This window comes from Scyliorhinus torazame, chromosome 16, assembly GCF_047496885.1.
Source record: "Scyliorhinus torazame isolate Kashiwa2021f chromosome 16, sScyTor2.1, whole genome shotgun sequence".
NCBI lineage: Eukaryota > Metazoa > Chordata > Chondrichthyes > Carcharhiniformes > Scyliorhinidae > Scyliorhinus > Scyliorhinus torazame.
Genome location: NC_092722.1, coordinates 93,669,953 through 93,688,174, shown reverse-complemented (window position 1 = coordinate 93,688,174; position 18,222 = coordinate 93,669,953). Strand labels below are relative to the sequence as shown.

At 47.2% G+C, this 18,222-nt stretch overlaps 1 protein-coding gene across 3 annotated transcripts in view; it reads left to right on the top strand.

The window, feature by feature from the left end:
* Window positions 1-18,222, top strand: part of vps26a (VPS26, retromer complex component A) — a 239,827-nt gene that overhangs the window by 176,006 nt on the left and 45,599 nt on the right. For all 3 annotated transcript variants that reach the window (XM_072478757.1, XM_072478754.1, XM_072478756.1), the window contains one exon: window positions 16,625-16,789. In XM_072478757.1, the coding sequence (XP_072334858.1) occupies window positions 16,625-16,789 (165 nt within the window). The remainder of the gene's footprint in view (window positions 1-16,624; window positions 16,790-18,222) is intronic.

Sequence of the window (18,222 nt, the reverse complement as noted above, 5' to 3'; positions counted from 1 at the left end):
CCTGGTCTCTGGATTACTAACCCATGTCTCCAGGACGTCAGCCTGGTCTCTGGATTACTAACACATGTCCACAGAACGTCAGCCTGGTCTCTGGATTACTAACCCATGTCCACAAAACGTCAGGCTGGCCTCTGGATTATTAACCCATGTCCACAGAACGTCAGCCTGGTCTCTGGATTACTAACCCATGTCCACAGAACGTCAGCCTGGTCTCTGGATTACTAACCCATGTCTCCAGGACGTCAGCCTGGTCTCTGGATTACTAACACATGTCCACAGAACGTCAGCCTGGTCTCTGGATTACTAACCCATGTCCACAAAACTTCAGGCTGGTCTCTGGATTATTAACCCATGTCCACAGAACGTCAGCCTGTTCTCTGGATTACTAACCCATGTCCACAGAACGTCAGCCTGGTCTCTGGATTACTAACCATGTCTCCAGGACGTCAGCCTGGTCTCTGGATTACTAACCCATGTGTCCAGGACGTCAGCCTGGTCTCTGGATTACTAACCCATGTCCACAGAACGTCAGCCTGGTCTCTGGATTACTAACCCATGTCCACAGAACGTCAGCCTGGTCTCTGGATTACTAACCCATGGCCACAGAACGTCAGCCTGGTCTCTGGATTATTAACCGATGTCCACAGAACGTCAGCCTGGTCTCTGGATTACTAACCCCTGTCCACAGAACGTCAGCCTGGTCTCTGGATGACTAACCCATGTCTCCAGGACGTCAGCCTGGTCTCTGGATTACTAGCTCATGTCCACGGAACGTCAGCCTGGTCTCTGGATTACTAACCCATGTCCACAGAACGTCAGCCTGGTCCCTGGATTACTAACCCATGTCTCCAGGACGTCAGCCTGGTCTCTGGATGACTAACCCATATCCACAGAACGTCTGCCTGGTCTCTGGATTACTAACTCATGTCCACAGAACGTCAGCCTGGTCTCTGGATTACTAAGCCATGTCTCCAGGACGTCAGCCTGGTCTGTGGGTTATTAACCGATGTCCACAGAACGTCAGCCTGGTCTCTGGATTCCTAACCCATGTGCACAGAACGTCAGCTTGGTCTCTGGATTACTAACCCATTTCTCCAGGCCGTCAGCCTGGCCTCTGGATTACTAACCCATGTCCACAGAACGTCAGCCTAGTCTCTGGACTACTAACCCATGTCCACAGAACGTCAGCCTGGTCTCTGGATTACTAACCCATGTCTCCAGGACGTCAGCCTGGTCTCTGGATTACTAACCCATGTCCACAGAACGTCAGCCTGGTCTCTGGATTACTAACCCATGTCCACAGAACGTCAGCCTGGTCTCTGGATTTCTAACCCATGTCTCCAGGACGTCAGCCTGGTCTCTGGATTACTAACACATGTCCACAGAACGTCAGCCTGGTCTCTGGATTACTAACCCATGTCCACAAAACGTTAGCCTGGTCTCTGGATTACTAACCCATGTCTCCAGGACGTCAGCCTGGTCTCTGGATTACTAACCCATGTCCACAGAACGTCAGCCTGGTCTCTGGATTACTAACCCATGTCCACAGAACGTCAGCCTGGTCTCTGGATTTCTAACCCATGTCTCCAGGACGTCAGCCTGGTCTCTGGATTACTAACACATGTCCACAGAACGTCAGCCTGGTCTCTGGATTACTAACCCATGTCCACAAAACGTCAGGCTGGTCTCTGGATTATTAACCCATGTCCACAGAACGTCAGCCTGGTCTCTGGATTACTAACCCATGTCCACAGAACGTCAGCCTGGTCTCTGGATTACTAACCCATGTCTCCAGGACGTCAGCCTGGTCTCTGGATTACTAACCCATATCCACGGAACGTCAGCCTGGTCTCTGGATTACTAACTCATGTCCACAGAACGTCAGCCTGGTCTCTGGATTACTAACCCATATCCACGGAACGTCAGCCTGGTCTCTGGATTACTAACTCATGTCCACAGAACGTCAGCCTGGTCTCTGGATTACTAACCCATGTCTCCAGGACGTCAGCCTGGTCTGTGGGTTATTAACCGATGTCCACAGAACGTCAGCCTGGTCTCTGGATTACTAACCCATGTCCACAGAACGTCAGCCTGGTCTCTGGATTACTAACCCATGTCCACAGAACGTCAGCCTGGTCTCTGGGTTACTAACCCATGTCCACAGAACGTCAGCCTGGTCTCTGGATTACTAACCCATTTCTCCAGGCCGTCAGCCTGGTCTCTGGATTACTAACCCATGTCCGCAGAACGTCAGCCTGGTCTCTGGATTACTAACCCATGTCCACAGAATGTCAGCCTGGTCTCTGGATTACTAACCCATGTCTCCAGGACGTCTGCCTGGTCTCTGGATTACTAACCCATGTCCACAGAATGTCAGCCTGGTCTCTGGATTACTAACCCATGTCCACAGAACGTCAGCCTAGTCTCTGGATTACTAACCCATGTCCACAGAACGTCAGCCTGGTCTCTGGATTACTAACCCATGTCTCCAGGACGTCAGCCTGGACTCTGGATTACTAACCCATGTCCACAGAACGTCAGCCTGGTCTCTGGATTACTAACCCATGTCTCCAGGACGTCAGCCTGGTCTCTGGATTACTAACCCATGTCCACAGAACGTCAGCCTGGTCTCTGGATTATTAACCCATGTCCACAGAACGTCAGCCTGGTCTCTGGATTACTAACCCATGTCTCCAGGACGTCAGCCTGGTCTCTGGATTACTAACCATGTCTCCAGGACGTCAGCCTGGTCTCTGGATTACTAACCCATGTGTCCAGGACGTCAGCCTGGTCTCTGGATTACTAACCCATGTCCACAGAACGTCAGCCTGGTCTCTGGATTACTAACCCATGTCCACAGAACGTCAGCCTGGTCTCTGGATTACTAACCCATGTCCACAGAACGTCAGCCTGGTCTCTGGATTATTAACCGATGTCCACAGAACGTCAGCCTGGTCTCTGGATTACTAACCCCTGTCCACAGAACGTCAGCCTGGTCTCTGGATGACTAACCCATGTCTCCAGGACGTCAGCCTGGTCTCTGGATTACTAGCTCATGTCCACGGAACGTCAGCCTGGTCTCTGGATTACTAACCCATGTCCACAGAACGTCAGCCTGGTCCCTGGATTACTAACCCATGTCTCCAGGACGTCAGCCTGGTCTCTGGATGACTAACCCATATCCACAGAACGTCTGCCTGGTCTCTGGATTACTAACTCATGTCCACAGAACGTCAGCCTGGTCTCTGGATTACTAAGCCATGTCTCCAGGACGTCAGCCTGGTCTGTGGGTTATTAACCGATGTCCACAGAACGTCAGCCTGGTCTCTGGATTCCTAACCCATGTGCACAGAACGTCAGCTTGGTCTCTGGATTACTAACCCATTTCTCCAGGCCGTCAGCCTGGCCTCTGGATTACTAACCCATGTCCACAGAACGTCAGCCTAGTCTCTGGACTACTAACCCATGTCCACAGAACGTCAGCCTGGTCTCTGGATTACTAACCCATGTCTCCAGGACGTCAGCCTGGTCTCTGGATTACTAACCCATGTCCACAGAACGTCAGCCTGGTCTCTGGATTACTAACCCATGTCCACAGAACGTCAGCCTGGTCTCTGGATTTCTAACCCATGTCTCCAGGACGTCAGCCTGGTCTCTGGATTACTAACACATGTCCACAGAACGTCAGCCTGGTCTCTGGATTACTAACCCATGTCCACAAAACGTCAGGCTGGTCTCTGGATTATTAACCCATGTCCACAGAACGTCAGCCTGGTCTCTGGATTACTAACCCATGTCCACAGAACGTCAGCCTGGTCTCTGGATTACTAACCCATGTCTCCAGGACGTCAGCCTGGTCTCTGGATTACTAACCCATATCCACGGAACGTCAGCCTGGTCTCTGGATTACTAACTCATGTCCACAGAACGTCAGCCTGGTCTCTGGATTACTAACCCATATCCACGGAACGTCAGCCTGGTCTCTGGATTACTAACTCATGTCCACAGAACGTCAGCCTGGTCTCTGGATTACTAACCCATGTCTCCAGGACGTCAGCCTGGTCTGTGGGTTATTAACCGATGTCCACAGAACGTCAGCCTGGTCTCTGGATTACTAACCCATGTCCACAGAACGTCAGCCTGGTCTCTGGATTACTAACCCATGTCCACAGAACGTCAGCCTGGTCTCTGGGTTACTAACCCATGTCCACAGAACGTCAGCCTGGTCTCTGGATTACTAACCCATTTCTCCAGGCCGTCAGCCTGGTCTCTGGATTACTAACCCATGTCCGCAGAACGTCAGCCTGGTCTCTGGATTACTAACCCATGTCCACAGAATGTCAGCCTGGTCTCTGGATTACTAACCCATGTCTCCAGGACGTCTGCCTGGTCTCTGGATTACTAACCCATGTCCACAGAATGTCAGCCTGGTCTCTGGATTACTAACCCATGTCCACAGAACGTCAGCCTAGTCTCTGGATTACTAACCCATGTCCACAGAACGTCAGCCTGGTCTCTGGATTACTAACCCATGTCTCCAGGACGTCAGCCTGGACTCTGGATTACTAACCCATGTCCACAGAACGTCAGCCTGGTCTCTGGATTACTAACCCATGTCTCCAGGACGTCAGCCTGGTCTCTGGATTACTAACCCATGTCCACAGAACGTCAGCCTGGTCTCTGGATTATTAACCCATGTCCACAGAACGTCAGCCTGGTCTCTGGATTACTAACCCATGTCTCCAGGACGTCAGCCTGGTCTCTGGATTACTAACCATGTCTCCAGGACGTCAGCCTGGTCTCTGGATTACTAACCCATGTGTCCAGGACGTCAGCCTGGTCTCTGGATTACTAACCCATGTCCACAGAACGTCAGCCTGGTCTCTGGATTACTAACCCATGTCCACAGAACGTCAGCCTGGTCTCTGGATTACTAACCCATGTCCACAGAACGTCAGCCTGGTCTCTGGATTATTAACCGATGTCCACAGAACGTCAGCCTGGTCTCTGGATTACTAACCCCTGTCCACAGAACGTCAGCCTGGTCTCTGGATGACTAACCCATGTCTCCAGGACGTCAGCCTGGTCTCTGGATTACTAGCTCATGTCCACGGAACGTCAGCCTGGTCTCTGGATTACTAACCCATGTCCACAGAACGTCAGCCTGGTCCCTGGATTACTAACCCATGTCTCCAGGACGTCAGCCTGGTCTCTGGATGACTAACCCATATCCACAGAACGTCTGCCTGGTCTCTGGATTACTAACTCATGTCCACAGAACGTCAGCCTGGTCTCTGGATTACTAAGCCATGTCTCCAGGACGTCAGCCTGGTCTGTGGGTTATTAACCGATGTCCACAGAACGTCAGCCTGGTCTCTGGATTCCTAACCCATGTGCACAGAACGTCAGCTTGGTCTCTGGATTACTAACCCATTTCTCCAGGCCGTCAGCCTGGCCTCTGGATTACTAACCCATGTCCACAAAACGTCAGGCTGGTCTCTGGATTACTAACCCATGTCCACAGAACGTCAGCCTGGTCTCTGGATTACTAACCCATGTCTCCAGGACGTCAGCCTGGTCTCTGGATTACTAACCCATGTCCACAGAACGTCAGCCTGGTATCTGGATTACTAACCCATGTCCACAGAACGTCAGCCTGGTCTCTGGATTACTAACCCATGTCCACAGAACGTCAGCCTGGTCTCTGGATTACTAACCGATGTCCACAGAACGTCAGCCTGGTCTCAGGATTACTAACCCATGTCCACAAAATGTCAGCCTGGTATATGGATTACTAACCCATGTCCACAGAACGTCAGCCTGGTCTCTGGCTTACTAACCCATGTCTCCAGGACGTCAGCCTGGTCTCTGGATTACTAACCGATGTCCACAGAACGTCAGCCTGGTCTCTGGATTACTAACCCATGTCCACAGAACGTCAGCCTGGTCTCTGGATTACTAACCCATGTCCACAGAACGTCAGCCTTGTGTCTCGATTACTAAACCATGTCTCCAGGACGTCAGCCTGGACACTGGATTACTATCTCATGTCCACAGAACGTCAGCCTGGTCTCTGGATTACTAACCCATGACTCCAGGACGTCAGCCTGGTCTCTGGATTACTAACCCATGTCTCCAGGACGTCAGCCTGGTCTCTGGATTACTAACCCATGTCCACAAAACGTCAGACTGGTCTCTGGATTACAACCCATGTCCACAGAATGTCAGCCTGGTCTCTGGATTACTAACCCATGTCCACAGAACGTCAACCTGGTCTCAGGATTACTAACCCATGTCCACAGAATGTCAGCCTGGTCTCTGGATTACTAACCCATGTCCACTGAACGTCAGCCTGGTCTCTGGATTACTAACCCATGTCCACAGAACGTCAGCCTGGTCTCTGGATTACTAACCCATGTCCACAGAACGTCAACCTGGTCTCAGGATTACTAACCCATGTCCACAAAACGTCAGCCTGGTATCTGGATTACTAACCCATGTCCACAGAACGTCAGCCTGGTCTCAGGATTACTAACCCATGTCCACAAAACGTCAGCCTGGTATCTGGATTACTATCCCATGTCCACAGAACGTCAGCCTGGTCTCTGGATTACTAACCCATTTCTCCAGGACGTCAGCCTGGTCTCTGGATTACTAACCCATGTCCACAGAACGTCAGCCTGGTCTCTGGATTACTAACCCATTTCTCCAGGACGCAGCCTGGTCTCTGGATTACTAACCCATGTCCACAGAACGTCAGCCTGGTCTCTGGATTACTAACCCATGTCCACAGAACGTCAGTAAGGCAGCTCCTTTTAAATTTCAGGAGTTTAAATTAATTTAAATTAAGCTAGTATTGGGCAGTGTAGGTTAACAAGGGCTGTCCCACCCACTCACATAACTGGTTGGCAGTTAAGTGTCAGTCACTTTAATCTACTTTGATCTAAGAGCAGGTGGGGGAGTGGAGTCAATTCAGGACAGTTTAAAAAGAGCCACTTGTAAACTCACTCCCAGTGTGTACTCCCAGTGAGCTAGAGAAGACACAGCCAGAGTGAGACAGCAAAGAGTGAGTTTGGGAATTTGAATCAAGGTGGGAATTCGAAGCTGGGTGGGGAGGTAGTGTTTTTTGTGACTGGTAAGTAGTGTTTCTGTTTTTGCTGTTTATTTTCATTGGTATATATATATATATATTTTTTTTTTTTTGTTTGTTTTTTTCTTCGTTGTTTATTTATTTAAATTTTTTTGGGGGGGAATTGAAATTGTTGAAGTTAACCAAAGGTTTAAGACATGGCAGGAGATCTCAGACCCGTGTCATGCTCCTCGTGTGCGATGTGGGAGCTCAGGGACACGTCCACTGTCCCTGGTGCCTTCACGTGCAAGAAGTGTGTCCAGTTACAGCTCCTGTTAGACCGCTTGACGGCTCTGGAGCTGCGGATGGACTCACTTTGGAGCATCCGCGATGCTGAGGACGTCGTGGATAGCACGTTTAGTGAGTTGGTCACACCGCCGGTGAAAGGCACTGAGGGAGATAGTAAATGGGTGACCAAAAGACAGAGCAAGAGTAGGAAGGCAGTGCAGGTGTCCTCTGCGGTCATCTCCCTGCAAAACAGATTTACCGCTTTGGATACTGTTGAGGGAGATGGCTCACCAGGGGAAGGCAGCAGCATCCAGGTTCATGGCACCGTGGCTGGCTCTGCTGCGCAGCTGGGCAGGAAGAAGAATGGCAGGGCTATAGTGATAGGGGACTCAATTGTAAGGGGAATAGACAGGCGGTTCTGCGAACGCAATCGAGATTCCAGGATGGTATGTTGCCTCCCTGGTGCAAGGGTCAAGGATGTCTCGGAGCGGCTGCAGAACATTCTGGGGGGGGGAGGGTGAACAGCCAGCTGTCGTGGTGCACATAGGCACCAACGATATAGGTAAAAAACGGGACGAGGTCCTACAAGCTGAATTTAGGGAGCTAGGAATTAAACTAAAAAGTAGGACCTCAAAGGTAGTAATCTCAGGATTGCTACCAGTGCCACGAGCTAGTCAGAGAAGGAATGTCAGGATAGAGAGGATGAATACGTGGCTCGAGAGATGGTGCAAGAGGGAAGGATTCAAATTCCTGGGACATTGGAACCGATTCTGGGGGAGGTGGGACCAGTACAAACCGGACGGTCTGCACCTGGGCAGGACTGGAACCTAGGGGGATGTTTGCTAGAGCTGTTGGGGAGAGTTTAAACTAATGTGGCAGGGGGATGGGAACCGATGCAGGAAGTTGGAAGGTAGTAAAACAGGGACAGAAATAAAAGGCAGTAAGGGGGAAAGTGTAAGGCAGAGAAGCCATAGTCAAAAATCAAAAAGGGCGACAGTACAAGGTACAGTGACTGAGGGGAGCTCAGTGAATAGGACCAGGAATACTAAAAGAAATAAAACGGAAAGTAAAAACATTAATGGTAAGCGACGCGGCAGGTTGTTACAGGAATACATGGGTTCGACGACAAGGAAAATTAGGAGAAAGGTTAAGAGGAAATATAACTTAGGAGAGGTTACTGATCGAGGTGTTAAGATTAAGAACAGAGGTAAAAAAGCCAACATAAGTGTACTTGACCTGAATGCTCGTAGTATTCGGAATAAGGTAAATGAGTTGATGGCGCAAATCATTGTGAATGACTATGGTTTAGTGGCCATTACTGAAACATGGTTAAAGGATGGTCACGACTGGGAGTTAAATATCCGAGGGTATCAAACTTTTCGGAAGGACAGAGTGGATGGTAAGGGTACAGTTATTTAAGGATGACATCCGGGCAACAGTAAGGGATGACATCGGTGCTATGGAGGATAAGGTTGAATCCATTTGGGTGGAAATCAGGAATAGTAAGGCGAAAAAGTCACTGATAGGAGTAATCTATAGGCTACCAAATAGTAACAATATGGTAATAAACAAAGAAATAACAGATGCATGTAGAAATGGTACAGCAGTTATCATGGGGGATTTTAATCTACATGTTGATTGGTTTAACCAGGTCGGTCAAGGCAGCCTTGAGGAGGAGCTTATAGAATGTATCCGCGATAATTTCCTGGAACAGTATGTAATGGAACCTACGAGGGAACAAGCGGTCCTAGATCTGGTCCTGTGTAATGAGACAGGATTGATTCAGGATCTCCTAGTTAGGGATCCTCTCAGAAGGAGCGATCACAATATGGTGGAATTTAAAATACAGATGGAGGGTGAGAAGGTAAAATCAAGCACTAGTGTTTTGTGCTTAAACAAAGGAGATTACAATGGGATGAGAGAAGAACTAGCTAAGGTAGACTGGGAGCAAAGACTTTATGGTGAAACAGTTGAGGAACAGTGGAGAACCTTCCAAGTGATTTTTCACAGTGCTCAGCAAAGGTTTATACCAACAAAAAGGAAGGACGGTAAAAAGAGGGAAAATCGACCGTGGATATCTCAGGAAATAAGGGAGAGTATCAAATTGAAGGAAAAAACATACAAAGTAGCAAAGATTAGTGGGAGGCTAGAGGACTGGGAAATCTATAGGGGGCAACAGAAAGCTACTAAAAAAGCTATAAAGAAGAGTAAGATAGATTAGGAGAGTAAACTTGCTCAGAATATAAAAACAGATAGTATAAGTTTCTACAAATACATAAAACAAAAAAGATTGGCTAAGGTAAATATTGGTCCTTTAGAGGATGAGAAGGGAGATTTAATAATGGGAGATGAGGAAATGGCTGAGGAACTGAACAGGTTTTTTGGGTCGGCCTTCACAGTGGAAGACACAAATAACATGCCAGTGATTGATGGAAATGAGGCTATGACAGCTGAGGACCTTGAGAGGATTGTTATCACCAAGGAGGTAGTGATGGGCAAGCTAATGGGGCTAAAGGTAGACAAGTCTCCTGGACCTGATGGAATGCATCCCTGAGTGCTAAAAGAGATGGCTAGGAAAATTGCAAATGCACTAGTGATAATTTACCAAAATTCACTAGACTCTGGGGTGGTCCCGGCGGATTGGAAATTAGCAAACGTGACACCACTGTTTAAAAAAGGAGGTAGGCAGAAAGCGGGTAATTATAGGCCAGTGAGCTTAACTTCGGTAGTGTAGGGAAGATGCTGGAATCTGTCATCAAGGAAGAAATAACGAGGCATCTGGATGGAAATTGTCCCATTGGACAGACGCAGCATGGGTTCATAAAGGGCAGGTCGTGCCTAACTAATTTAGTGGAATTTTTTGAGGACATTAACAGTGCGGTAGATAACGGGGAGTCAATGGATGTGGTATATCTGGATTTCCAGAAAGCCTGTGACAAGGTGCCACACAAAAGGTTGCTGCATAAGATAAAGATGCATGGCATTAAGGGGAAAGTAGTAGCATGGATAGAGGATAGGTTAATTAATAGAAAGCAAAGAGTGGGGATTAATGGGTGTTTCTCTGGTTGGCAATCAGTAGCTAGTGGTGTCCCTCAGGGATCAGTGTTGGGCCCACAACTGTTCACAATTTACATAGATGATTTGGAGTTGGGGACCAAGGGCAATGTGTCCAAGTTTGCAGACGACACTAAGATAAGTGGTAAAGCAAAAAGTGCAGAGGATACTGGAAGTCTGCAGAGGAATTTGGATAGGCTAAGTGAATGGGCTAGGGTCTGGCAGATGGAATACAATGTTGACAAATGTGAGGTTATCCATTTTGGTAGGAATAACAGCAAAAGGGATTATTATTTAAATGATAAATTATTAAAACATGCTGCTGTGCAGAGAGACCTGGGTGTGCTAGTGCATGAGTCACAAAAAGTTGGTTTTCAGGTGCAACAGGTGATTAAGAAGGCAAATGGAATTTTGTCCTTCATTGCTAGAGGGATGGAGTTTAAGACTAGGGAGGTTCTGCTGCAGTTGTATAAGGTGTTAGTGAGGCCACACCTGGAGTATTGTGTTCAGTTTTGGTCTCCTTACTTGAGAAAGGACGTACTGGCCTGGAGGGTGTGCAGAGGAGATTCACTAGGTTAATCCCAGAGCTGAAGGGGTTGGATTACGAGGAGAGGTTGAGTAGACTGGGACTGTACTCGTTGGAATTTAGAAGGATGAGGGGGGATCTTATAGAAACATATAAGATTATGAAGGGAATAGATAGGATAGATGCGGGCAGGTTGTTTCCACTGGCGGGTGAAAGCAGAACTAGGGGGCATAGCCACAAAATAAGGGGAAGTAGATTTAGGACTGAGCTTAGGGGGAACTTCTTCACCCAAAGGGTTGTGAATCTATGGAATCCCTTGCCCAGTGAAGCAGTAAAGGCTCCTTCATTAAATGTTTTTAAGATAAAGATAGATAGTTTTTTGAAGAATAAAGGGATTAAGGGTTATGGTGTTCGGGCCGGAAAGTGGAGCTGAGTCCACAAAAGATCAGCCATGATCTCATTGAATGGTGGAGCAGGCTCGAGGGGCCAGATGGCCTGCTCCTAGTTCTTATGTTCTTTTGTAAGCCTGGTCTCTGGATTACTAACCCATGTCTCCAGGACGTCAGCCTGGTCTCTGGATTACTAACCCATGTCCACAGAACGTCAGCCTGGTCTCTGGATTACTAGCCCATGTCTCCAGGACGTCAGCCTGGTCTCTGGATTACTAACCCGTGTCCACAGAACGTCAGCCTGGTCTCTGGATTACTAAATCATGCCTCCAGAACCTTAGTCTGGTCACTGGCTTACTAATCCAGTCACGTTACCCATATTCTTTAATTTAGTTCGAAGTAATTTCTACTCCATCCAATACTGGATGTTGGACTAGCTGTGTAATGCGGTGAGAACAGGAATAGAAAAGTATTGCAAGTGATTCTCTGTCTGCAATTACATAGATGAGGGTGGAGCCAGTTCCATCGAGCTGGGCGATAGTAGGGGGAGACTTTGGAGGAAGATTGTGTGGGGTCAGTTATGGCAAAGGCTGGAGGCAGGCTGAGAAGGATGAGGACATGTACTAGTGACACATGCTGTCACTTGTAACTTTGAGATTAAAGAGTTTGGTAATGTGTCAGATGGAAACCTAATTGGAAAGAGTTGAACCTGGGAGTTCAGAGAAAGATGGCAAACAACAGCACATTCAAGGATTTACAAACCCTTGTTTTTCTGAATGAGATTAATTCAGCATCAAATGCATCAAGGATTGTGGTTGTGGGCCAAGGCCACTTCACACAAAGCCCTGGAAAGTTTGAGCACTTTCTCGTGCTGCTGGTGAGGCTGAATTTATTATCCAGTCTCGACAGAGCCATAGGTGAGATTTAAGGTGGGGATGTGAAGAAAAACATTTTCACCCAGAGAGTAGTGGGAGTCTAGAACCCTCAGACTGAAAGGGTCGTGGAGGCAGAATCCCTCATAACGTTTAAAAAAATATTTAGATGTACACTTGCGAACCCAAGGCATACAAGACATGGGCCCAGTGCTGGAAATAGGATTAGATTAGTTAGGTGAACCATGTGCCGAAGTGCCTTTTCTATGCTGTAGATCTCTATGACTAGGCTGCTTCTTGATTGCTGAGGTCTTGTGGTGATGGTGCCTCCAAAATGATGAAAATTCCACGATAGTATATGTGACAATGACTGGTGCCTTTATCATATTGGGTTGGTTATCTCATCTGGCTGGACAGCTAGTTTGTTTCCCTTACTTGCTGAGGTTATTCATGAAGATATCTGCCTTCTCATCTTTGCCCCTCGTCTGAGGTGTGATGAACCTCCGGTTAAATCACCACCAGTCAGCTCTCCTCCTCAAAGGGGAAAACAGCCTATGGTCATCTGGGATTATGGTGACTTAATTTCACCTTCATAATGTGCAGTTTCTAATCAGCTGTGACTCAGTGGGTAGCACTCGCACCTGAATCAGAAGGTTATGGGTTTAAGAATTAGCACCAAATCCTAACCTAACACTCAACACAGTGCTAAGGGTGTGCTACATTGCTGGATGTGCTGATTTTAGATGAGACATTAAGTAGAGACTCTGCCTACTGCATCAGGCAGGTGTAAAAGATCTTGTGGTACTATTTGAAAAAGAGCCTGAGGAGTTCCCTCCGATGTCCTGATGAATATATCTCAACCGACTTCTGCAAAACACGTGATCTGGTCATTTATCTCATTGTTATTTGTGGAATCTTGCTCTGTGCATTTGACTACTGCTGTTTCTAGATTAGTGCTAGGGGCTTGGACGGGGCAGAGTTTGTAAGGAGTATCCAGGAGTGCTTCTTAAAACAATATGTAGATAGTCCAACTAGGGTGTTCTGGACTTGGTATTGGGGAATGAGCCCGGCCAGGTGGCAGAGGTTTCATTTCGGGAACAGTGACCACAATTCAGTAAGTTTTAAAGTGCTGGTGGACAAGGATAAGAGTGGTCCGAGGATGAATGTGCTAAATTGGGGGAAGACTAATTAGAACAATATTAGGCGGGAACTGAAGAACCTAGATTGGGGGCGGATGTTTGAGGGTAAATCAACATCTGACATGTGGGAGGCTTTCAAGTGTCAGTTGAAAGGAATTCAGGATATTGTAGGCCTCGTCAAAAAGAAAAAGGAGGCATTTGTCAGGGCTACAAAGCTGGGAACAGACGAAGCCTGTGTGGAATATAAGGAAAGTAGGAAGGAACTTGAGCAAGGAGTCAGGAGGTCTAAAAGGGGTCACAAAAAGTCATTGGCAAATAGGGTTAAAGAAAATCCCAAGGCTTTTTACACGTACATAAAAAGCAAGAGGGTAGCCAGGGAAAGGGTTGGCCCACTGAACGACAGGGGAGGGAAACTGTGTGTGGAGCCAGAGGAAATGGGCGAGGTACTAAATGAATACTTTGCATCAGTATTCACCAAAGAGAAGGAATTGGTGGATGTTGAGTCTGGTTAAGGGTGTGTAGATAGCCTGGGTCACATTGAGATCCAAAAAGACGAGGTGTCGGGCGTCTTGTAAAATATTAATGTGGATAAGTCGCCAGGGCCTGATGGGATCTACCCCAGAATACTGAAGGAGGCTAGAGAGGAAATTGCTGAGGCCTTGGCAGAAATCTTTGGATCCTCACTGTCTTTAGGTGATGTCCCGGAGGACTGGAGAAAAGCCAATGTTGTTCCTTTGTTTAAGAAGGGTAAGAAGGATAATCCAGGGAACTACAGGCCGGTGAACCTTACGTCAGTGGTAGGGAAATTACTGGAGAAAATTCTTCGAGGATCCACTCCCATTTGGAAGCAAGTGGACGTATTAGCAAGAGGCAGCACGGTTTAATGCAGGGGAGGTCATGTCTCACTAACTTGATAGAGTTTTTCGAGGAGGTCACAAAACATGATTGGTGCAGAACTGGCTAGGTCATAGACGGCAGAGAGTAGAACAGACAGTGCAGAAGGAGGCCATTCGGCCCATCGAGTCTGCACCGACCCACTTAGGCCCTCACTTCCACCCTATCCCTGTAACCCAATAACCCCTCTGAACCTTTTTGCAGGGCAATTTATTATAGCCAATCTTTGGACTGTGGGAAGAAACTGGAGTATGCAGAGGAAACCCACGCAGACACGGGGAGAACGTGCAAACTCCTCACAGACAGTGAACCAGCGGGGAATTGAACCTGGGACCCTGGCGCTGTGAAGCCACAGTGCTATCCACTTGTGTTACCGTGCTGCCCCTGTGCTACCGTGCTGCCCCACTGTAGCAATGGAAGGGTGCTTTTCTGATTGGAGGGCTGTGACTAGTGGTGTTCCCCAGGGTTCAGTGCTGGGACCTTTGCTGTTCATAGTATATATAAATGATTTGGAGGAAAATGTAACTGGTCTGATTAGTAGGTTTGCGGACGACACAAAGGTTGGTGGAATTGCAGATAGCAATGAGGACTGTCAGAGGATACATCAGGATTTAGATCGTTTGGAGACTTGGGCGGCGAGATGGCAGATGGAGTTTAATCCGGACAAATGTGAGGTCATGCATTTTGGAAGTTTAATTCAGGTAGGGAATATACAGTGAATGGTAGAACCCTCAAAAGTATTGACAGTCCGAGAGATCTAAGAGTACAGGTCCACAGGTCACTGAAAGGGGCAACACAGGTGGAGAAGTTAGTCAAGAAGGCATACGGCATACTAGCCTTCATTAGCCGGGGCATTGAGTATAATAATTGGCAAGTCACGTTGCAGCTGTATAGGCCACACTTGGAGTATAGTGTTCAATTCTGGTCGCCACACTACCAGAACGATGTGGAGGCTTTAGAGAGGGTGCAGAAGAGATTTACCAGAATGTTGCCTGGTATTAGCTATGAGGAGCGGTTGAATAAACTCGGTTTGTTCTCACTGGAACGAAGGAGGTTGAGCGGCGACCTTATAGAGGTCTACAGAATTATGAGGGGCATAGGCAGAGTGGATAGTCAGAGACTTTTTCCCAGGGTAGAGGGGTCAATTAGTAGGGGGCATAGGGCTAAGGTGCGAGGGGCAATGTTTAGAGGGGATGTACGAGGCAAGTTTTTTTTTTTTACAGAGAGGGTAGTGGGTACCTGGAACTCGCTGTCGGAGGAGGTGATGGAAGCAGGGACGATAGTGATGTTTAAGTGACATCTGGACAAATACACGAATAGGATGGGAATAGAGGGATACGGACCCCGGAATTGTAGAAGATTTTAGTTTAAATGGGCAGCATGGTTGGTGCAGGCTTGGAGGGCCGAAGGGCCTGTTCCTGTGCTGTACTTTTCTTTGTTCCTTGTTCTTTAGAGCAGTGACAATATTTCAAAAATATGTCATTGGCTGTCAAGCTTTTTGTGATATTGTGGAGTCACAAAAGGTGACACCTGTCATCTTTAGCCTAGTGTAACAGTTGGCATCTCTTTAATCCTAAATTTGAACTACTGATTAAAACTCAATTATGGATTGTAAAGGCTTTAAAGTGGTTTCCTAGATGGCCTACTAATTAGTAATAATAATCGCTTATTGCCACAATTAGACTTCAATGAAGTTACTGTGAAAAGCCTCTAGTCGCCACATTCCGGCGCCTGTTCAGGGAGGCCGGTACGGGAATTGAACCCGCGCTGCTGCTATTGTTCTGCATTACAAGCCAGCTGTTTAGCCCACTGTGCTAAACCATCCGCTTGAAGTCATTAAACCACACATTAGAATGGACCATGCAAAGGAGGGGTCTTTGTTTGAATTTGGCTTGGTTGGTTCATCTTCCCACTTTAACGTAATGTTGTAAGACTTCTTACTGTCTTCATCGGGGCAACAGTCTTCCTGGGTTCCGGTTGGAAAACAACCGCCAATGGTCCGGCTTCTTTTGAACCACTGACCCCTACCCCGACCAAGTGTATGCATTAAAGAAATGCTTGGTCGTAATGCTCTCCTCTATCAAACACCCAACAGCACTTAATGTTGAAACACGAAGGTGGCAAACAAGATGAAGTATGGGGCCACTGACTGTGGCCTGATTATGGGACTAAGTTCATACATTGAACACCAGCAGTGGGAAATTTGAAGTGGTCTGAGATTTCCAGCTGTTAATGTTGGCATTGCTTTTTTCATTGTTTCCAACTGGCGCTGGAAAGTCCCGTCCTGTTTGTTAATGAGATTCTGGGGTTTTCAGCTTTATTTTGACAAGATTTCTGGGATTCCACTTCGCCGTCAGCCCATGATCTAATTTATTGCATTGATTTCCCTACAGGTATTTCCTGAAAGTGACAATAGTGCGGAGCTTGAGTGATCTGGTGAAGGAATATGATCTAATTGTGCACCAGCTCGCTACATATCCAGACGTTAACAACTCCATCAAAATGGAAGTGGGAATTGAAGATTGCTTACACATAGAGTTTGAATACAACAAGTCTAAGTGAGTCATTGCAGTTCTGCGACACTTGCATGTGCCAGCATTTTGTTTTGATTCTTTACGAATTTTATTTTAAAAATAATCTTTATTATTGTCACAAGTAGGCTTACATTAACACTGCAGTGAAGATACTGTGAAAATCCCCTATTCACCACACCGCATCTGTTGTCCTTGGAAGGAGTGTGAGTTGTGGCTCTTATCTCTGAGTCACAAGGTTCTGGTTTCAAGTCTCATTCCAGAGCTTGAACACAAAAAGTGACTCTGCCGAAAGGTGTCACCTTTCAGATCAAATGTTAAACTGAAGCCCTGTCTGCCTCCTCATATAGTTCTCTCATGGCACTATTTTGAAGGCGAGCAGGAGAGCTATGTCCATTCCGGACAATATTTATTCCTCAATCAAGATCATAGAAACAGGTTATCTGGTCTTTGCTGAGCATCAATTAGTGTCCTGTTTCCCACATTATAACTGTAACTATACTGCACTGGAGTGCTGACTTTGGGCTGCATTAGAGTGCTAAAGTGGGAGTTCAGTGACTGAGGGAGTTTGGGGAAGAGGGAGCAAGGTGCTCCTTTCATGTCCTACATTTCCTCAAAGAGCGTGAGGGGAGCCGGGAGTTTACAAAGAGTGCAGCTGACTGGGAGCCGAGTCGGAGGGCGGAGTTCCACCTGGTTCACAGAGCAGAATCTCAGCTATGTTCTGTAAGATAAGAGTTTTTTTTTTTTTAGGAGGCAGCAAGCTATATTTGTATTGTTATGGGCCAGGGTTTAGAGAATCCCAAAGTGTATCATGGAGTTCACGTGACCCACAACTTTTAATAAATTGTGGTATGGGGAGCACACGGCCCACTCTACAGGTGTGGTACAGCAGAAATGGAAATGTATTTTTTAAAGCAAAACAATGTTTATTCTATGAACTCAAGTTAACCTTTTTAAACATACAGTGAACATCTTAGCAACCATCAATTCAAATACAACCCGCAAAGAATACAACACTAAGTAATCCTTAATAACTTCCCAAACAACATCCAGAAGGCAAAAGAAACACCTTTCAACAGAAGCACATTAGGTTTACATTGACTACTGTGAACATTTATAATTCTGAATTCACCAAATGATCAAGAGATAGTCTTTTGATGGCAGAGAGAACAGCACGAACAAACAAAGAACAAAGAAATGTACAGCACAGGAACAGGCCCTTCGGCCCTCCAAGCCCGTGCCGACCATGCTGCCCGACTAAACTACAATCTTCTACACTTCCTGGGTCCGTATCCCTCTATTCCCATCCTATTCATGTATTTGTCAAGATGCCCCTTATATGTCACTGTCGTCCCTGCTTCCACCACCTCCTCCGGTAGCGAGTTCCAGGCACCCACTACCCTCTGCGTAAAAAACCTGCCTCGTACATCTACTCTAAACCTTGCCCCTCTCACCTTAAA